The sequence below is a fragment of the Halichoeres trimaculatus genome, unplaced genomic scaffold (genome assembly GCF_033239565.1).
Source record: "Halichoeres trimaculatus isolate MK-OKI-2021-1 unplaced genomic scaffold, fHalTri1.1 fHalTri1_scaffold_19, whole genome shotgun sequence".
Classification (NCBI taxonomy): domain Eukaryota; kingdom Metazoa; phylum Chordata; class Actinopteri; order Labriformes; family Labridae; genus Halichoeres; species Halichoeres trimaculatus.
Window position 1 is genome coordinate 9105822 of NW_027437197.1, and position 22380 is coordinate 9128201.

The 22380-nt window shown below is 42.0% G+C and overlaps 1 protein-coding gene across 1 annotated transcript; it reads left to right on the top strand.

The window, feature by feature from the left end:
• The first annotated feature begins 643 nt into the window (after positions 1-643).
• hecw2a (HECT, C2 and WW domain containing E3 ubiquitin protein ligase 2a) lies at positions 644-22272 on the top strand. Its single transcript, XM_074694720.1, has 29 exons — positions 644-1314; positions 3999-4106; positions 4353-4447; positions 4804-4870; positions 5029-5198; positions 5288-5427; positions 5894-5994; positions 6096-6955; positions 7696-7996; positions 8155-8247; positions 8695-8845; positions 9147-9250; positions 9368-9492; positions 10387-10572; positions 10783-10917; positions 11272-11371; positions 11877-11973; positions 12154-12237; positions 12490-12572; positions 12921-13041; positions 13146-13259; positions 13651-13803; positions 14991-15089; positions 15678-15807; positions 16258-16404; positions 17087-17201; positions 18131-18216; positions 18492-18604; positions 18856-22272. The coding sequence occupies exons 1-29, from the start codon at positions 936-938 to the stop codon at positions 18965-18967; spliced, it is 4569 nt and encodes a 1522-aa protein (XP_074550821.1). The 5' UTR covers positions 644-935; the 3' UTR covers positions 18968-22272.
• The last annotated feature ends 108 nt before the right edge of the window (positions 22273-22380 follow it).

Consider the following 22380-nt stretch of genomic DNA (forward strand, 5'->3'; position numbering starts at 1 on the left):
TCCCCACTTAAAATGCCAAAGATATCAGGGCTTAGCTTAGACTACAGCCCACATAGTTTTCCAGTGACTGAACAGGCAGGTATTAGCTGAATATTACCCAACCTATTCTCCATCAAAGAGAAGATGGGCAGAAAAAAAATCCTCTGCTCTTCAGCCTGTCTAAAAAGCAGCAGCCTTGGGCAAGACTCTGAAGTCACATGCCATCCTTCCTAAAAAACAAAATGGCTCTGATGGGGACAGCGCTCCTCAGACGGCTTCCAAACTGACATTTACTGATTGGAGAATTCCCTTGGAGGCAGATACAGCTGCTTTGTCTTTACCGAGTCTGACAGGAACCATAGAAACAAGCTGCAGAGTTGTGTAAATGTGTACGTATGTGTGCTCAGTGTATGAAAGTTGATATAAAGATGATATAAAGATTTCTAATACCCAGTAGTCACATGGAAATTAATGACTCTGGTGGTTAGTTGTGACATCCTGCAAGGACGTTATGGAAACTGTAGTTCTTAATAGTATTCCAGAGACTATGGGCATGTTTTTCACCTTCCTGTTCACTCAAACACTCAGGATGTCACCATTGCTTTTTTATCTAAACAATTCTGTTTCTAATTATTTCTTTCTTCTCTTCCCTAACCTTAGGTCCCCTATTTGCTGTTGAAACAAGAATGACCAGGTTTGTTACCATGCAAGGACCAAAAAGGAAAAGGATGGGACCCTCTGTGTCGAAAGAAAACAAATGTTGCTGCTGAAGCTCCCATACCCTTCCAGTCATGGCAAACATATTCTTCAAACATGAGGGCTTCATGTAGATCAACGCAGAGAAATCTCCACAACAACCAGCTCAATCGATAAGAAGCTCCATCACATCTCCACCTTTCTGGAGTCATCTCAGCAGCTCTTTTTTCTGGCTGTTCCTGTTTTACCTGCCATTCAGCATGCGTCCTTCCCTTGCCACGGCGGTCCTACCGCCCAGGACCCGTTCCCACAATCCACCAAACCTTGCAGTTGGTGGTCGAGAACACCTATCAGCGCCACGGAGGCGCAGCCCGCATCTTCGGCATACACTGAGTCCAGAAAACCTTCGAACTTTGGCAGAGAGGGGCGGAGCGGCTATTGACACTGTGTCTGTTGTCAGCAGTCCTATTGGACTTCCACGGGCTAACAGTGACACAGACCTGGTGACCTCACAGAGCCGGTCTTCACTGACAGCCTCCACTTTGGAGTACACACTGAACCGTGGTCAGAACCTCGTCATAACTTGGGATATCAAGGAGGAAGTGGATGCTACAGACTGGATTGGGCTGTACCACATTGGTAAGATGGTTGTTTTTACATTCATGGAAGTGGTTCCTGGTAAAGCTGCCTCGAACAGGTCAAGAGACTCTGACTTGAGAAAAGGTTGAAATCAAGTCACAGGTGTTCATAAGCAAATCCCAACTCTAGATGTAAGTTCTGTGTTTCAGAATGACATTAAAACTGTTTCTAATAGAGCTGTTGTAGCAGCGAGTGTAGAGGTAACTTCAGCTTTTCACTCTGTGTGGAAAACATCATCGTATTAAAGATTATTACAACAAGTGTCCTCAGTGATCAGTATTACACCTGTATTACTTTTCATCCCGATGGACAGATCCACCTGACGGTTTGAGCCTGATATCCGTCAGCACACAGGTCAATGTATTTCCTCCCCTGTCAAATTCCTGTCTCTAAGCAGGATTAGATAGACTTTATTGGAGACCACCCCATTTAATTCAGAGCTGCGCATGCTTTGTGATGGTGTGTATGTTATTGTATCCCAAGGCAGAGCAGTTACATGTTGAGTCAACAGCTCTTGTTGCAGTATTGACTTGGAGTTGGAAGCTCTTACACAGGGCTCTACCTGGCTACTCTCAACACCCAATAATAAAACACCTGAATCAGCTGTAAAGCTTTGAGGACACGCAGGGTCAAAACTGCTCATATCCTGGAGGTTGGCAAGTTTTAAAGATTGTTCAAGACTGGATTTGCAGCTATTTGCCTTGTTGTCAATGTCAATGATTAGATTTTATGAACCAGATATATGTTAATATCAGACAGGCTGTGAGGGGTTTAAAAGTGATCTTGAAAAAGTCTCACTTCTACATTTACGCCTGAGCGTAATCCACTCTTTAAAATTTGATTATTGGCATCAGTAATTTCTGGTTACAGGTTATTTTTGATCTGTGTTTTTCTCTGCTAAAAATTATTTCTGTGAGTAATTTTGTTGTGATGGAGGACACAGGAGCCTTACTGTCAGACAGAGAAAGGGCAGAAGAGCAGAAGAAAGCTAAACAGGAGGTTGATACAGCCCAAGCTAAAGGCTAATTAGCTTGGGCTGTATCACTCTATAACACAGGGGCTAAACTGTTTGCGATAATGTTCATTCCAACCCACAATCAGTAGTTATTCTGCAGTAGTCTGTTCGAATTTGAGAGTCTATCAATAAAATGAAGAGTGAGGTTACATTACCTCTGCTTAGTAGATGACTGGCAGGACATAGCTAACCAGGCATGTCTTAGAGCACCAGGCTGCTAGTTGCGCTAAAATAAGCTGACTTCTTTACTACTTACAACTGACGGTGTTAAATTGTTGTCACATTAGCCTACAGATACGTTGGAGCACCCGGCTAATGATGAAGCTAACATATAGCCGGCTACTACAACGTTTGCTTGATGTCATGTTTCAAACCATAGCGCTACATAACTGTACTGATAAGTCCCTTACCTTGTATCCAGTAAAAAGATGTCTTGAACAAAGAAAATTTGTTTCGATCCAATTTCCAATTAATTCCAAAACAAACACAAGCCTCACTGAAAGTATTTTACGACAGTGTGTGGAGACTCTGGGCCAGAAGGTGGCGAGGGAGTGCAATTAAAACAGATCCTCCTAATAGCATCTTTAAGTCAGGCACATATTTCTCGCAGGAGCAGTGACGTCCCAGGCTGACAAAGCTATGACAGAAAGATTCCCTCTATTTTTTGTCCTAAACTCATTTTTTTATGCCTTTCCCTGTCACAGAGATACACAACATCCTTTTACTGGATGGTTATTGGTCTAAAACAGTGTTATTAACAAGAAAATTGGAGCCATTGAGCTCTTCAGTGTGATGTATTGTGTTAGTAAAGGAAAATGGATTTCTGGAAACAATGAACGTCTTTGACTTCCAAGCGGTCACACAAACCTGCAGTAGTACAGACAGCAGTGAGCACAATGACATAGCTTAATGAAAAACCTGCTCAGAAGGTTTGCCAAATGATTTGCTACATTACTGGTGCCCACTAAGCCCTCACTGGTACAGTTTGTTGACTGCATTGTCTTAACCTTTCCCTGGTAGGTGAAAATGCTGTTTAGGAGAAAGAGATAGTGCAGACTGCTGGTGCCCTGTGTCAGGGGCGTCAGGTCACTTCATATTGATCATAAGGCTGCCAGGACTTCATTACCTGCTCCAGGGTCTCAAACCCCAGCGGGGCTACCGCTTTCCTCGACTAAGCAGACATTCAATGATAAGCAACTTGCCCTCCTCCCTCACTCCCCTTCAAACGTACACACCTAGGCATGCTCGTACACACATGCAGTTTATTCTACACACACTCTTCCGCCTCGGTCAGCTGAGTTTGGTGCTTCATTAATCTGTGCGTGAAAGTGCTACGAACAGCGGAATTCCCCTCCCTGTTTTTAACTCAGAGGAAGTTTGGTATTTGTCCTTCTGGTTAGAGGTTGTATGAAGGCTATTTTGGGAATGGATTTCACTGATTAAAGGCAAAGTTAGTCTGCAGACTAAACACAAAGGCAGACGGAGCAGAAGCAGCTTTGTTGCAGTTTGTTGTAGCAAGATCGGGATCCAGAAATAAACACTTGTCTCCTTTTGTTTAGGTTCCCATTCTTTGGTTTAAATCAGGAGGAATGTCAACACAGCAAGTGTGTCCTTTGCCTTAAAAGTTAATACATAGTCAGATGTAATTCACATCTGTTCTCCTCTGCAGATGAGACTAGTCCGTCCAACGTGTGGGACTGTAAAAACAGAGGGGTTAATGGCACACAGAAGGGTCAGATCGTTTGGAGGCTGGAGCCTGGGCCCTACTTCATGGAGCGTAAGTAACCAAAGGAAGTCACACCTTAGAGAAGTCAATGTCACTTTTAACATTCTCTGTTATTGTGCTTGGTCATATAATTATCATTAGGTTGATCTTTAAGTCTGTTCCTTATTAAGTATTAGAAGCACAGGACAGTTTGACTTCTCTCTGGTCTGCAGTACTTCAAACTTGCATCCAGCATTATTATTATTATTATTTATTATTATTTCCACATCCAATAATTCTTTGCTGTTGTCTCTACAGCTGAGACAAAGATCTGCTTCAAGTACTATCATGGAGTGAGTGGGGCTCTGAGAGCCACAACTCCCTGCATCACCGTGAAGAACCCAGCTGTTCTGGTCTGTGTCCATTTTTGTTTGTGTGTGAATCTGTTTGATTTTAGACCCTCTTGTTTCAGGTCATAGTAGGAATAAAAGGGCACCAATGAAAGAGGCATGCATTACAGAGTGACAATAGTCTGATTTTATATTTTTGTGTTTGTTGGCATACATTATGTCAGCCCTGCCTGTACAGAGGTAATGCATTCATGCATAAATATACTGAAAAATGTAACTGGCTTATAAATTTAGTGTTTGTTTTTCTCCGAGGCAAATTGTGTTTTTCAAGTGTTTTTTTCTGAAGTTAATAGATTATCAATGGCAGTCTGGAAATCTTTACATCAATCTGAAAAAGTAGTTTTCATATCCACCTTCAGGTGGAGGGTCTGGCAGAACAGGTGGGCGTTGAACATCCAAGAAAACTGATCAGCTTTACATTGACAGGTGAGTTCAAAGTCTCAACATTTGTTGCAAAACAGTTATTGAATATTAAATTATGATATTATTAGATACCAAAACCTTTTAGTTGATTGACAGATTTTAAATGTTGTGAGACCATTAATTTCTTCCTTATCTTTGCTTCCTGCCATGGTTTCCTCCAGACCTGCGTGCCACTGGCCTAAAGAAGGGGATGTTTTTCAATCCTGACCCATACCTTAAGATGTCCATCCACCCAGGGAAGAGGAGCGTCTTCCCTATCTTCAGTCATCACGGTCAAGAACGACGATCAGCAATCATCGCGAACACTACCAACCCTGTCTGGCATGGAGAGGTGATTTTCAAGCTTTCACAAATTTCAATCAAAAATAGTCCATAAACAATGAGAATGTATTGACTGGTAATGTTTTCGCTTGTCCACAGAAATACACATTTGTAGCACTAATGACAGACATCCTGTACATCGAGGTTAAGGACAAGTTTGCCAAAAGTCGACCAATCATTAAGCGCTTTCTCGGCCAGCTCACCATCCCTGTGCAGAGACTTATTGAAAAAATACCTGGGTAAGTGGAGAGTGGTACAGGTAACTGATCACAGTGTGTTTTCTGGAGCCGTAGAATTGTCCATTTAAGCTGGCAGAGGCGAGACGGACTGTCATGGTTCCAATGTGCTGTGATCTTTGGGGACGAGGACAGAGAATTAATATAAGACCTATTTTTTCATCTAAAAGGATCAGATTGTGTTTACAAGTTGTCAGCATTACAGAGAGGATTCCTGCAGAGATCAGTGTTTTTGCAACAACAGATGCTTATTATGTTGTTTGAACCAGTTATAGTCATGATATCCCTGTTTTAAGCCCCTAGTCTCCACTATCACTTATTTTTAGCGTGTAGCTGCTCGTGTAGCTGCTCAAAAATGCTGCCTGTACCTGAGTTTGTTTGTCTGCTGTGTGACTTTTTGATGTTTTCACAGTATGAAAAATCATAAATCAGAGTATTGTTAAGATGATTTTTTGCTCTGTTTCTTCAGAGTCCAGCCTGTAAGTTTTTCTCTATGTCGGCGCCTGCCTACCGAGCATGTAAGCGGACAATTACAGTTCAAAGTAGAGCTCACATCAACGGGGCCTGACGGTAAATCTGCCCTTATTTTTTTCGTATTCTTTCTTCTTTTTGTATTGTTTTGGATTTTGTGCTTCTCATTACATATTAAAAATCCTCTCTGCCTCCCCTAGGTGCCTCCCCTGATTCTATCATTGGTATGTCATCTTTGAACGGAGCTCCAGGGACTCCATCAGACGATGAGGACCTGCCCCACCATCTTCCTGGAGTAAATATTGCAGCAGTGGTCTCTGCTGGTCCATCTCCCACTGGCTCCCAGGGTTCACAGGGCATGTGGGAGGGCGGGGCAGCAGCTTTTCCAGATAAAGACTTTTCTCTTATTGGAGCTGAAGCCAGATACGTGGACGCAGAAAGCCTCTCAGGCCACGAGACGCTCCAGAGGTCTCTAATTGAAGGCCTGGACGCTATTGAGGCACCCAAAGGTCCTGGTGAAAGACCCCTGGGTGCAGCTTCACCTAAACTGCGCTCTAGCTTCCCCACACACACCAGACTCAGCGCCATGTTGCACATTGATTCAGATGAGGATGAGGACAGGTCCGGGGCCAATGACATCACTCCAGTGCCACTGTCCCCGCTGCTGATGAACGGAGGGCCTCAGGATGTCCCGGATGAGGAGGACCCGTTTCCTGAGATCCATCAGGAACCAGAGCAGCTGGAGCCCCCAAAGCTGGAGGAGGAGCCTGGGGGGTCAGGTGGTGCAGCAGGGGACTTACCCCCTGATGCAGAGGTGGGCTTGGAGTTGGGGTCGGGTATGGACTTAGAGGAGCCTGACGTCTTCTCTGAAGTGGATGAGACTCCTTTCACAGAGGCAGTGTCCCATAACGCTTTGCCTGAGGGTGGAGAAGTTCCTGAGGAAGGAAGAGGGGCTGTTGAGGACCCCTCCTCAGAGATTGACACCTGCTCCATGGCAACAGCCCAGCAGACTGTTGTTTCATCATCAGAGAGCTGTCCAATCACACTGAAGACAGCTGTGGTGAGTTCATTTGTCTTATGCGGTCACGACCGAAGATTTAACTCTTTGTTCACTTTACCACAAAACCTCTGGGTCCCTGATATGACTGCAGCTGAGGTGATTTATCTCAAAGCATTTCATGATCAGTGGATAAAGTTTTTGCACTGTAAAATCAGAATATTGTGAATGTTAAGCTGCAGTCCACTCAGCTGTGTCTGAGCGTCATTACTGTCCTTATAGTTCACACATTGCACTGAGCAGAAAACTCCTCTGGGTCCTAGCCCCAGCTGTGTCTCTGTCACACTGCACCATAATACATAATTCAAAACAAGCTGCTGGATGGAGAGTTTCACACTTAGTAAGTTTGGATTGCATATTAACTGACTTGTACCAGTAGAAATCTGGGAAGAGTAAGTGTAAACCAGTTTTCATGGGAATTTTCAACAAATGCTCTGTTTTTCTCCCCTGAGCTGACCCACCTACACACCAACAAATATTTGCATAAACTTCAACTTTTCTCAACTATCTTTTGTTTCCTTGGAGACAGAGTCAGTGCTCGTGTTGCAGGCTGTCATTTGCACTAATTTTGTTTGCAGATTTTGGTGGCAGTAGGTGTGAATGTCTTGCATATGAATGTATTTGTGATTCATCAGCCTCATTATAAAACACTGTGAGTGCGAGGTTGATTTGTGTCTCTATATGATAGGGATCTTTTCCACGGGCTACACTTGTTTTCTTTGTATTTATGGGACTTCCTGTAGGAAACAGAGGAGGGGGCAGAGACGGCCATTGATCCTGGGGGAGATGTCGTCTCAAGCGTCCCACCAACCACCCAAGCTGTGGACGATGAAGGTGGTGGGCAAGTCAACATCACTGAGGCTGAAGGAGAAGCTCCTGCATCCAGCGAGCAGGAACAGGCCGAGGAGGTCAGTGCCAGGAGGCTGAGCATGCAGGCTGCTGGGGGCGTAGCTGAAGATCAGGAAAGGGTGGAGACGAAGCCACAGGAGGAGGCGGGGTCTGCAGATTCAGAGCAAGTCACCACAGAAACAGATGGAGAAGACGGTACCCAGCTTTTAATGACTCAGTGTTTTTGTTCTGGCTTGACTTTGGTGTTCAGAAAGTATCTTTGTTGTTCTTACAATTAAACAACAGTTTTTCTGTTCTTCTGTTCTATTCTCACCATATTTTGAACACAACTTTTCTTTGTGTTTTTTCTCCAGGTTCCCATGTTAACGGCCATCCTGTACGTTCCCTTCCTTCTGTGCGCCATGACATCCACCGATACCAACGCGTGGACGAGCCTCTGCCTCCCAGTGAGTGTGTGTGTCTGCATGCACTGTATTGTCTATTGTAGCTGTTTGTCTTTGTGTGTTCATAGGTCTCTTTGAATGTGTGTGTGTCTTTCTGTTTGACTTAAAAATACAACTGAAAACCTATGGCTTGTTACCAAATAACCTAAAAATCACTGGACGATGTCATAAAATCTGACTCTATGATTAGATAATTAATCTTCAGAAATGTTATCAATTCATAAAATAAAACAGGAAATAGCATATTTAAAAACAAAATTGACAAATGTAGTTTATAAGTTTATTTTTGGACTGTTTCATGGTGTATCCTTAAAAATGAATAGATATATAACTGCATCCCAACCTCTTCTCTGTAGCTGTTGATGTTATTTCATGTCAGCAGTTTTTCCCAGCCCAGCTCCCCTGAGGCATTAAACACCTTCCGTGTATCAATCATCCATTTCCTCTCAGATTGGGAGGCCCGGATTGACAGCCACGGCAGGATCTTCTTTGTGGATCATGTGAACAGAACCACTACATGGCAGCGTCCCACCGGACCTCCTGCCCCACAGGGCCTGACCCGATCTAACTCCATTCAGCAGATGGAGCAACTCAACCGCAGGTGCACTTTCTAAGAAGAGAAATTTATGATAACAATCATGCTCTGTCCTAAGCTGTAAATCCCCTTCTCAGAAGTGAAGGAATAATGCTGCATCTTGTTAAACCAAGCAGAAAAATCAGTGATGGTGCTTGTGGTGAACTAGAAAACAAGATGTGCTCTTTCTGCTTCAAACTCTCTTTTAATGGAAAAGCCTCTGGGTTCTTCTTTGCTGCTCTTAGCCTTTTTTTCAGTAGCATTAAAAAAGGCATACAAAATGGGGGGATCCTGTCTTAAAAGACTTTCTCTTTGCTTTTGATCACAGGTACCAGAGCATCAGGAGGACAATAACCAATAGTGATCGGTCAGAGGAAGCTCCAGCTGACCTGCCTGAACCAGAAAGTGAACTATTGCCTCACTCCATTTCTGGTTAGTTTCAACAGACTTAGAAAAAGAAAATGTAGATGTCTTATTTTGAATTCCAAATATGCTGACAAACTGGGCTGATTTCTCTCCTTTGAACATTATGTGTTGATTTTGTTGCAGAGTACAGACGGGACAGTACAGTCACTCACTCCAGTGGTCGCTCGCGGCTCTCGCTGCTGCTGCAATCACCCAGCGCCAAGTTCCTGTGCAGTCCTGACTTCTTCACAGTGCTGCATTCAAACCCTGTCAGTCCCACATTCTTCACTCTCTCTGCCTCATACTTTTGAGGTTTTCACTAAGATTGTTGATAAGTTTTAATAAAGCATGAGACACACAAAGATAATCCCAAGTCCTCTAAACAGCATGAGCATCACATTTAAAAACTAGAAAATCACCCAGAGAGCGCAGACCTCCACCAAGCCTAATGTGATTGTCATGCAACACTTGAGTCCTACTTTAATGTTATACTCCCTTTCAGCAGACTGTCTGCTACAATTTGGTGTTAGTTGCAGGTTTGTACAATAATTTGTTACCTGACAGTGTTGAAAATTATGATAAGCCTGTACATATTTCATATTCCAGATCTTAGTATCCAGAATATTGGCAGGATCTGGATCGTACTTTTACATCTGTCAGAAATTTTGGTGACCTTGTCTTGTATTGGAGTTATATGCACATATGGTGAAAATGGCCCTATCTCACAATGATACAGAATCCTTAAAAAAAATCCTGGATCCAGACGGTGATCTGGATCACCTCCTTATTTTAGTCACTTCTTCCTTATCCCATGTTGGACATTTCCTGAGAATTTGATCAAGATCTGTTTGTTTCTTTTTGAGATATGTTGTTCACAAACAAAAACACAAACAGACAGACAAAATCTTCCAAAAACATAACTTCCTTGGCGGAGATAGCAATCAGCATCAAAAACCATGAGAAATCAATTTTAATGGAATTGAAGTTATTGTAAAAAGTTGGTCTGCAAGTATTGTACAATCGAGTTACATCTTGTGTTAACAAATGGTAAAGAAATCTCACTGATCAGGATGTCACATGTCTCTCTGTCATTCATTGTTTCCTATCTCAGGTGGGTCTTGTTCTCTCTGTGATGATCTCACCTGTCCATCTTCTCTTTTCAGAGTGCCTATCGCATGTTTACGAGCAACACCTGCCTGAAGCACATGGTCAGTAAGGTGCGTCGTGACGCTCATTACTTTGAGCGTTACCAGCACAACCGCGACCTGGTCACCTTCCTCAACATGTTCTCCAACAAGCAGCTGGAGCTTCCCCGGGGCTGGGAGATGAAGCACGACCACACTGGGAAGGTGTGTTTTTGCTTTTATGTGACCCTTCCCTTCAACTTTGAACTATTCATTTGCACGGCTCTGAAGTTTGTGTTTATATATTCTTTGAATCTTTGCTTAGCCACCATGTAGTCTGAAGAATTTCTGTTTTCACTATGCTGTGAGTTGTTTTAGAGCACAAACTGTGCAGTTTTTTTAGGCATGCTTGTTTGTTTGCATCCCAACCCTCAGCCTTTCTTTGTCGATCACAACTGTCGCTCAACGACCTTCATCGACCCCCGGTTGCCCCTTCAGAGTTCTCGCTCCACTGGGCTTCTGGCCCACCGCCAGCATCTGAGCCGCCAGAGAAGCCACAGTGCTGGGGAGGTGAGAGACAAGCCCCCACTGCACCACTTGTCACCTAAAGTCAACCTAAAGCTAGCAGAGACACTGCAATGATTATAGAGGCCGGGATGAAGGAGAGAAAAAAAGCTCAGTGAGTTTCTGCTCTTTGGGCACAGGAGGAGAAGTTAACCTGCTTTAGTGAAGCCTTCAAACATCAAATCAGGAATCTTCTCAACCATTCCTGAATTCTTCTCAAAGCAGGAATGACTGAGTTCTTGTTGAATTAAAAAGGAAATATTTATGTTATCAGAATGAACAGCTGGTTTTGGCTCTGGCATGTGGATCTGTCTCAGAACTAGGATGCGACCTGAACTGTAGTGCCTCAATTTGTCACAGGTGGTGGACGACTCTCGCCAGCCCAACCCACCCATCATGCCCCGCCCCTCCAGCACTTTCAGCGGCTCCAGAAGTCAGTACCAGGATGTGGTGCCTGTGGGTGAGTGAAGCACAGGGAAGTCATCACATTCACAGAAGCAACAGTACACTTCCAAAAACTGAAATCTTAACAAGTGTTTTTGTCGTATTTTCAGTAGAAAATGTCTTTTTAGACTTAATAATACCTGAAACATGTCTTGTTTCAAGTTGTTTAAAGACAAAAATAGGGTCTGAATTGGTTTTAACACGTAAAAAAAAAATCCACCAATGGAACAAGAGAACATTTACTTGTATTAAGACATTATTCTAGTTTCAAGCAAATTTTTGAGCAAGTTTTTCTTGTTTTTCAATTCAAGTTTTTCAATTCAATTCAGACCTCATTTTTGTCTTCAAAAAACTTGAAATGAGACAATTTTCTGGACTGGTCAGGTGAACATGGCTCATTTGGCGTACAACAAGACAATTTCTACTTAAAATACAACAGAAACCCTTGATAAGATTTCAGTTTTTTGCAGTGTAAGCCTGATGAAGACTCATGTATTAACACATCTTCTCTCCATCCCCAGCGTACAACGACAAGATAGTGGCGTTTTTACGACAACCAAATATAGTCGAGATCCTGCAGGAAAGACAGCCAGAGCTGGCCAGGAACACCTCGCTCAAGTATGTTCAATCATTTCCCTTCTATTTTTCACTGTCTCTCCCTGTCTTTACCACCGTCTCCCTTTCTCTATCCACCACCATCATCATCAGTCAACTTGAATGCTCAGTTAACCTTTAATCCTAATGGACCCTTTCAGTTTACCCCCTAATGTGTCTGTGTGTTTTCGCGTGTGTGTGCAGGGAGAAGGTGCAGTTTATTCGCAACGAGGGGGTCAACGGGCTGGCTCGTCTTTCCAGTGACGCTGACCTCGTCATGCTGCTGAGGTGAGACCTGCATGTGTGTAAACGTGTGTGCGGGTAGTTGGTGGTTTCTATGAAAAAAGGAAAACTCCACCTCTGATATAGATGATATCTTTCAGCTAGCTAATTTAAACTGTTTTGGTTTTTTTGTGACAATGTCAGATATGTTTTATTTATGCATGTCAACTAACAAAAATTATGTCCTTTACAGCAGTTATTTGTCCCTGCTTCCTCCTTACTGCTTTCTGACTCTATGCATGTCTCTTGTAACTCTAGCTTATTCGAAGAGGAGGTGATGTCATACGTACCACCATTACTTCACCCCAGTTACTGCCTCTCCTCTCCTCAGAGCTCTCCCGGTGGGTTCACTGTCTCATTCTGTGTCTGCATCAACTTTATTGGGATGATACATCTTTTCTCACCTTTATTAAATTCTTACCTTGTTATTAAATTTCACGTCTTCCATCATGAGGTTTGGTTTATATTGTCTGTATAAAGAATCTGTTTGGAGCAGGCTCCTTTCAACACAAAATTGGATTAAAGGGGTCCAACAAACACTCACATAATCTAAAGTGCACTTTCCAACCTTACTTTGTGTTCTGTCCTCTGTTCCCTATAGATCTAACATTAACCATACAAAAATAGCATTAAAAGCAATTTTCTGTCTTTTGTCTTACTTTTCTATATATCTGTTAATCATTTCTCAGGCACCCAGCGAGCAAATGCTCGTGCTCCTGCTCCCTACAAGCGAGACTTTGAAGCTAAACTGAGGAATTTCTATCGAAAGCTGGAGACCAAGGGTTACGGACAGGGACCAGGAAAAGTCAAGTATGTCCAAATACGACTGCAACAAAAGGTTTATGTGTAGAGGACTGATTTGGTAATATGTATGCCAAACAATGAAACTAATGAATTTTTTTCTGCATTTCCAGGCTCATCATCCGCAGGGATCACCTCCTGGAGGACGCCTTCAACCAGATCATGTGTTATTCCCGTAAAGACCTGCAGAGGAGTAAACTTTACGTCAGTTTTGTGGGCGAGGATGGGTGAGTAAGACGCATTTCATTCCCTCTTCATTTCCTTATCGTACTTCAGACAGAACGAGTGGGAAACGTGTTTGGAAACTGTAATTCATCCAGTAGAGTTTCACTGATCATCTCCTCTTATCTGGAGTTTGAAAATGAACAATTACACACAAATCTGATAACATCCGAGCAACAGGAACAAGTGTTTGGGAAAGGACTCTTTCTTTCTTTCTTCCCCAAATCTTGTAACATCAGCAGGAAGAGCTACAAAAAATACAAACAACATAGTAAAACTTCTGAAACGGATAGATAGTACATCCTTCAAACTCACAATATATGTTGAGGGCAAATATTTTTCTATTGTCACCTGAAGACATGTTTACATAGTAATGTTTATTTGTGTTAATTGCAGGCTGGACTACAGTGGACCATCCAGAGAGTTTTTCTTCTTGGTGTCCAGAGAATTGTTCAACCCGTACTATGGTCTGTTTGAATATTCAGCCAATGACACGTACACGGTCCAGATCAGCCCCATGTCCGCCTTTGTCGACAACCACCATGAATGGTAAGGTTTCAGTATGTTAAAACATCAACTGAACATATAATATTGTTCTTAAAATGGGTTTGGTGAAGTAAGTTTGGAGCTGTGCTGTCTATGAAGAGTTCACCAATTGAACCCAAAACAATTGGATGGATGGAGAGATGGAAAGAAAGATGGATGAATACATTTAAGGCATAGAAGGAAAGAAACAGAGGGCTTTATCAGTCTATGGATCGGTTGATGAAATTATGAAAGATTGTAAATAGGGACTGATAAACGGGTTGAATGGACAGCAAAGTGAAAATGAAGGTGAAGGAGTAGCAGTTAAATGAATAAAGTTATTGATTCATGGATTGATGAGTTGAACAGATGAAGGAGTGGGTAGGCATTGACAGATGAAATGATATAAAGAAAAGTGAATGGAAAAATCAATAGATGGATAAAGAGATGGATTGATTTATGGATAAAATGATACATTTGTTGACAGATGGAAGGGAGGATGAATTGGTGGGAGACTGTTGCTGTAAAGGTTGATCGATAATTGGTTTGTTTGTAGACTGATGAACAAAGATATTGATGGATAGATTAAAGAATAGTATGATAAATAGATGAATGAAAGGATGGGTTAATACATGGATAAATTGATGGAATATCCAACTTAAGAACATACAGGTTGATATTTAGTCACCATACCACAGGCTTTTGCTGGTCGGATTGGACAGATGGGGTGTTTGTCAGACTGAAAAATATTTTCCTTTGGAGACAACATTACTGGTGTTTATCGGTTTACCAAAAAGACATTACAGTACACAGTCATGATGACAAGTGTTCTCAGAAGGGTCCTTTGTGTCAGACTGGCTCCAGATCAGTTACTAAGTTGCTCAGCTGCTTCTTTTCTCTGCTGTAAGTCTCCAGACTTAGACACTGTTCTGACTTAGTGCTTCGCCCCTGCAGGGAATCTTGGGGGATTTAGTTTGTTGTCATGAACAATTTCACCATCTGGTGCATCCTGAGTTGGAAAGTCATCCTCAAATTTAGCCTAAGCCTGTTAAATGCAACATGTAAGTCGTGTTACACCCTGGCTGCAACATTAGTGCTTCTGAAAAAAAAGTGTTTTGTTTTTGTTTTTTTCAACTCCCCCATCAGGGACTATTTAATCTCATTCAACCCCCTCTGCCTGTGCTTACCTTATATTCTGCTCTGTGTTTTAGGTTTCGCTTCAGTGGGCGTATCTTGGGTCTTGCTCTTGTCCATCAGTACCTGCTAGATGCCTTCTTCACACGACCCTTCTACAAGGGACTTCTTCGCATGTGAGCCCCCCCAGCCTGCTTCCCTCCGTCTATCTGTTCCTATTCCCAGCCTGCAGGGAAATAGCACTTCTAATCAGCTCCTCCTCACTAACTTTATGAGAGCGTGCTGAGAATATAAGTGTTTTAGTGGAAGACTCTCAGCCAGCAGCTGGCTGGGCTTTCTATTAGGGAGAGCAACATTTATACTCATAGTTTGTCCAAAAAAACTCAAAACAAGCCAAATGTCTGCAAATAGGACAGATTGTTTACATGAACATCCCAAACAGGCGCTAAGATACTCCACCATTTTTTTTCAGTTTTACCCTCATTTATTGCCTCTGCAAGCATCCTAAATTCCTTATGAGTGACCTGGTGCATCTTATTGCCTCAATCCAGAAATATAATAAATTTAAGAAAACAAATTTTCTTGCCATGCATCAAGCTGTGTGATTTGTTACTGCCTTTGGCTCTCCTGTGCTGTTGTGCATAGGGTAACTAACCTTTGACCTCCCCTCTCACAATCAGACATGGTTTATGGGCACAGTAATCCATCAATACCTTGTTGACCCCTCTCTAAGCTCCACGTTACCTCTGCCTGCACCCGTACAGCCCGTGTGACCTGAGTGACCTGGAGTTCCTCGACGAGGAGTTCCACCAGAGCCTGCAGTGGATGAAGGACAACGACATCGAGGACATGCTGGACCTCACGTTCACCGTCAATGAGGAGGTCTTTGGGCAGGTGTGTGTGAGGCTGATTTTGATATTTTTCTAATTTTGGCTGCAGTCTTGAAAAAAATAGATCTTCATTAATGCTTTAAAACTTGGGCTATATTTTTAACGATACTTACTTTGGGATTGCTCTAGAGGATTGAGTAGGCGGTTGCAATCCCTGTGTGAAAATACACCCATTGAGAATTTGCTTCCCACTGTTTTTCTTTTAATCACTCAGGGATTTAGTTTTATGAAAAGAATCTAACACCAGGGGTAAGATACCCACAGAGATAGGCCTTTTTTAAATGAGTAAATATTTTATTTAGACAACAAGAGCTCTATTAAACTCTGCATTTAACTCCCTAAAAATAGTTTTACCTTTTTAGAAAGCCTGAAACTTTTTTAACCTCAAACAAAAAAAGTCCCAGGAATGAAAATAAATCTTGTCTTTAATAAGTTTCCATGTATTAATTTGCAGATTACAGAGAGAGAGCTGAAGCCAGGCGGGGCTGGTATCCCTGTGTCAGAGAAGAACAAGAAGGAGTATATCGAGCGAATGGTCAAGTGGCGTATCGAGAGAGGAGTGGCCCAGCAGACGGAGAGCCTTGTCCGAGGCTTCTATGAGGTACATCACTTAACATCAGCATTAATGAAGTGAGAGGAACCTTTTTGTAAGGACAGTGAGAAGGATTTCATCCTATAAAGCACATAATGGCTGTTATATACTCTCCAACAGGACGGTTGATCAATACCAATGACGCAGTACGTTTGCGTCATTGGATCAGGTGCTAAGGATCTTTTTTCTTTTCCAAGACAATCCTTCCAACCACACTTGGCATTTTCAGATGATTCAGTTTGGACTGGTAAGGTTAAAAATAGTTCAATCAATTAAGACAAAAGAGCAAGTGACTAATCAGGGTTGAACTTTATTTAACTACATCATGGCATACTCTCTTCACCAGACAGCTGTATTCAATATTCACTCTGCTTATTAGCGTGTCTGTCATCAAGGAATTTAAGAGAAAAGAAATTAAATTGTTAAATCAATAAAAAGATAGAAAGATGGCTGAGTAGCACCTTATTTTGTATCTAATATGACTCTAAAATATCAGTTTTATTCTGAGTTTGGTCAAAATACAAATGCAGGAATTTTATGTAACCAAAACTTCTCTCAAAGGATGGAAGACTACGAAGATCCTGTGCACTTTTTATACACTTTACGTCCTCAAACAGTAAAACTGAACACTTAAGTTGAAGAATAGGCTGAATAATAAGTTACGCTTTGTGTTCATGTATGTTTTTTTTAGGTGGTGGATGTGCGCCTGGTGTCCGTATTTGATGCCAGGGAGCTGGAGCTGGTGATTGCAGGCACTGCAGAGATCGACCTGGCAGACTGGAGGAACAACACAGAGTACAGGGGAGGTATGTAAAAGCTGCAGGGAAGCATTGAGCCAGCAGAGCAGAGATGTAGATGAAAAGTGTCCGTGGCACTCTGACAGCAAGGTGAGACGAAATTCAGCAAAGTCAAATGGAAACACTGGCTTATGTTCAAGTGATACTTTCATTCACAACTTCAGCCTTTAGCTCCAAAAATCTGGATGCACTGCTAAACTACTTTGTTTTGTTCCCTGAGAATTTGGGAAAAGTTTTTTCTGATGCTTTGTTTAAAATGAAACAAATTCAGATCTGAGGTTATGAGTTTAAATGTATGAAATAATGATAAGTAGGGATATTACTGACATACTTTTGCATTTGAGTAAGACTGAATCAAGTCTGCGTCATAGTAATTCATCTATATGCTGCTAGACTGCTACATTAATCCACATAATCACCAATGATGTTTTAGATACCTTTCATACACAGAGATTTCCGAGTTGGAGTAATCATTTCATTCAATATTTAACAAGTGAATCAGTCTGTGCTGTGATGCACTTTATAATGAGCATTTGAATCTTTGGGGAGGTCTGCTTTTTAATTATTGTAATAGATATTGTGTTCACTACCAGCATGGAAGCGGCAGTGTCCAAACCATTTATAAGAGATCACATTAAAAGGCTTTTTAAAGGTCTGGCCAATCCCAGTTGAGAAGCCGCCAGCAGCAAGTAAGACAAGAGAACTCAATCTGACAATCGGCTATGACTCACTGCGAGGCTCTTTTAATAGACGAATCGACTGAGACGGACCAAACAGCTCCAGCCATTAAACATTAAACAGCAGAGCCCATTCAAAAATCACAGAGGAGATGTGAGGCAGAAAGGGGGTGGAGAGGAGAGCGCCGAGGAACAGAGGGGATGGAGGTCTGAGTTGTTATTCATCTGACTCATGCACCATCATCGTCTGTCTCCCCCCAGGTTACCATGACAACCACATAGTGATTCGCTGGTTCTGGGCTGCTGTGGAGAGGTTCAACAATGAGCAGAGGCTGAGACTGCTGCAGGTATGGCACGTGGGTGACCGCATGCACACAGGCTGCCCTCGTGTGGAGGCCGGGGGCACTGCAGGTACTGCAGAGTTGTGCTAAAGACTGCAGAGTGAATTTACTCTTCATCATCCTTCATTTGGCCAAAGTCTGCAGCTGTTTTCTCTTTTTATCTAAAACTTTAGATTCAAAGGAATTACTATTCCACAAATTCTATATAGCTTAAGTAACTCCAATATATTTCAATTGCTACTTTGAAATGTCTTTGTAATTTTCATTGCCTTCTTTTCCAGTTTGTGACGGGCACCTCCAGTATTCCTTATGAAGGATTTGCCTCTTTGCGGGGCAGTAATGGACCTCGAAGATTTTGTGTTGAGAAGTGGGGAAAAATCACCTCTTTACCCAGGTAGGGTTTGTCTTGGGATCAGAATGAAACCCTATTTAACTTTATGACAATCAGAGACTAAATTGGAGAATGGTATATTTATCTTTTTTTCCTGGGGTTAAGACTCAATTTTCAAAAGTTAGCATTATTATATTTGTAAAGGGGGGATTGATTTCAAATCCATTGTGCACTGGAAAAAAAATATGTTTCTTTATCTAAAGTCTGACCTGACAGTCTGGTAATTTTGTGCGTGTGTTTGTGTATCTCCGCAGGGCTCACACCTGCTTTAATCGCCTGGACCTCCCACCGTACCCATCCTTCTCCATGCTCTACGAGAAGCTGGTCACTGCTGTGGAGGAGACTAGCACTTTTGGTTTGGAGTAACATCCAATCAGCTTTCACACAGGTTTACTTTGGGAGACAGAACAGTCTGGAAATCCACCATTAGGACTTAAGAGAGACCCGTAAAATAAAACTAATATCCTCAAAAGGCAACTAACCCCTCCTGTGGATAACTCTGCTGTGTTTTCGAGCTGGCTTTTTGTCACCCAGCATGCAAGCTTCAATCGATTCTCTGCTTTTCTCTCACATATCAAACAGAAGTCGATGACGTGAGCACGGTTTGAAAGGAAGGCAGAAAAAAATCTGAGGGCGGTTTGAAAAGCACTGTAGTACAATTTCTTGTTTTCATGGTTACCTTTGTTCATCAAGCCACATGTGTGCTTTATCTCTTCAGTTAATGGCCTTGTTTACTGGATTTCTAGCACCCCTCCTCCTTCTACTCCAGACTGCACCTCAGAGACAGCTGCTTAAAATCCACTAAGCTCCCTTCTCCCCCTCTGGACCTCTAAACTGTGTCCTCTCTGCACTGAGGCTGCGTCATTATGAACTGTAATACACACACACTGATCACCTTTGCACAAAACACACACAAACATGAGACATGTTCTTTTTTATGATGCAAACTTGTGTTTCCCTTAATATTTTTCTATCAGAATGGAAAGAAATGACATTTTCGATGTGACTTTTAGATGCTAGCTGGCAGAGGGGATACACTAGTTTGCACAGCTACACGATCACACTAACATTCAAAAAATACAAAAAGAGTTGTTTTAAGAGTGAAAATGCTCTTCTTTCACAGTTTTTATTCCTAAAAAAAGGAAAATTTCTAAAAACAAACCTTAGTGACATTTGTGGACAGTGTTAACAACCCATTATAAAGATGGCAGGTTCTGGTCTGCAGACTGTTACCATAGATAATGTGACATCAGAGCTCTTAAGACACATCTGAGACATAAAGCCATGTTTTTGCATTTACTCAGCAGTTAGTGTCAGTAACAAAACATGCATACAGTATTACAGCATTAACATTGATGCTGTGATAGCACTTTCTTACAATGTAACTCTCACTATGAATACATTCACTTACAGTTAAATAAAAGTACAGGGTTCCTGTTGTTATACAGTTCCACACATTCATCATGAGCAATAGAGGCATTTTCTCACACTGGCAGACGTCAGCTCATAACTCTGACACACAAGCGTTCTTCTCACGGATCTAATTGCCTCCCACCTCATGGAAGTGATGAATGTACCAATTAAGTGGCTGAATGTATGAAACTCAAGCAACTGTATTTTGTCCTCTGACAAAGATTTGAGGAAGAGAAAACAAAGTTTGAAGTGGAGGGGGAGGAAATCAAACCCGACAGTTGCTTGAGAAATGAGGATGTGTTTCACTTTACGTTGGCACCAAATTCAGGCCTTGAGGAAAGATGACAGGACAGACGCCTGGTGTCACCTTCGCTAGATTATGGTGCATAGGTGGGACCTTTTTTAGTGCCTCTTTGGTTTTCCTGACCATGAAGTGAAATTTCATACGGGAAACTGTTTTATTTACCTGTTCAACTTTGACCAGATCCATGTAAACCATAAATCAAAGATAGTGAAGGAGCTGCTGCTGAATTCTCACACAGATATCAACTGCAGGGGGCAGTAATGTGTGTTCTTAATACTTAACTAAAGTTAATAGCAAATACCTGGTAATTTTCTCCTCCATGAATGAGCTGTCCTGGTGTCAAAATGATGTTTTTGGAACAGAAATCAGCCATTAGGGCTCAGTGGATATTGTACTTTAGAAATATTGGCATACAAGTCCATGCCAGGCAATAGTTTTGTCTTGAAAGCATGTGATAGAATATTTCTCTAACTCTTAAGTGCACGACCGAACCCTGAGGACCTTCACACACTTTGTTACATGCACACAAACATACACCCTCTACTACACATACTTGTTTTTTATGGGGTGCATGCAAGATTACACCTACTGTACAGAGTCCTGTTGGAGTTCGACCACAGGGGCTGGAATAGAGACAGAGAGCTCCCCATGCAATGTGACGTGTGGAAGCAGACTTTCCTATCCCAGCCCCCCCTCTCCCAGTTCAATACTGCATGCGGGATCTCCTCTGTCAGCTCTGTGAGCTGTGCTGGGGCAGAAACCCCTAGATGGCGTTGTGTACTAGCTCGATATTGCATGCTGAAATAGTGCAACACACTGTCCTTACTAGCTTTTTTTGCATGAGGATTTCGCTATTCATTCAGAAAACGGGGTGAGGGAGCTGGTCAAGTTGTGTCACTTTGGTTGTGGCGCTCACTTGAGGCATGTGTCCTTATGCTTACCTGGCACTGTCATACCCAGAGTGTTTACTCATGGGAGCAGGATGTAGGAAATAGGTGCTTTAGTCACTTAGTTTTTGCTCTGGAACTTGACAAAGTGCGAATGCTGTAGTTTATTGTCTCTATGACAGTGTAACGGCGAGTATTCCGGCAGCATGTTTCAAAGATGTGGTTATTTTCACATGTGCGTGTCTGCCTATCTTAGTAATAGGTCGATGGTTATGGTTCATTGCTCATGGATCAGCAATGAATCAATAGGGCTGTTTTGATTTTGTGAAACGTGAGAGCACATGTAAGTGTACCATGTGTGCGGTCCTGTTTGTCTCTTTGTACATAAATGTATATGTATGTCTGTCCTCTTGTGTGTGTATAAATATATATTTTGCACCGAATGTACCAAAGGTTTGGGGCTTGCAAAGTCAACCATTAGGCCTGCTCTCTCTTTCAGTCTAACACTCACATCCCACCTGTGGCTTCTGCCAAACCCTTACAGAGATCACCTCATGTTTGCTTGAAGGGCAGATTTGTGGCATGAGCAACAGCGCTTCACATTAGGATATAGCTCATTCACTTGGTCAGTTTGATGTGTTCTGCTGCAGAAGACTGCAAAGATTGAAAACTTGCTTCACTTTCAAATGAAGACAGCTAAACATCTCTTTTTTCCTAGATCATTTCTGACAGGACCCGGCTCCAGTTTTCAGAATTCCACTCTATGCAAAGCTCCTGTATGTGTGTCTCCATCTCACCCCAATGATTGTAATAAAAGAGAAAATGTGGCAAATTTTGATTAATGATATATGAGCCTTATTTGTATTTTTTAGGAGTTTTTGTACCAGAATAATATCAGGAAGAAAAGAACAAGTATGTCACATACTGTATAAAGCAGTGTGTTAGAAGAAGCCTGACCAGAAGCAACACTCTTTAAAACCAAATGCTCAGAACTCTTTTAGCAGTACTTAAAAAAATAAAAACTAGACTAGGAAAACAAGAAAGTTAACAAACAATGTAAAAAGTTAAACAAGTATTAAATTATACAATCAGTCTCATACATAATAAATATGTGTAATTGAAAGTTTCATTGTAATAGTGATTACTTGAATTGTTACCTGAAAGTTTGTTTTGTT

Coding starts and splice junctions, on each gene's coding strand:
- hecw2a (XM_074694720.1), top strand. CDS start 936: ATGCGTCCTTCCCTTGCCACGGCGGTCCTACCGCCCAGGACCCGTTCC. Junction 5,428..5,893: donor CTTATTGAAAAAATACCTGG/GTAAGTGGAGAG, acceptor CTGTTTCTTCAG/AGTCCAGCCTGTAAGTTTTT. Junction 15,808..16,257: donor ATGAGGAGGTCTTTGGGCAG/GTGTGTGTGAGG, acceptor ATTAATTTGCAG/ATTACAGAGAGAGAGCTGAA.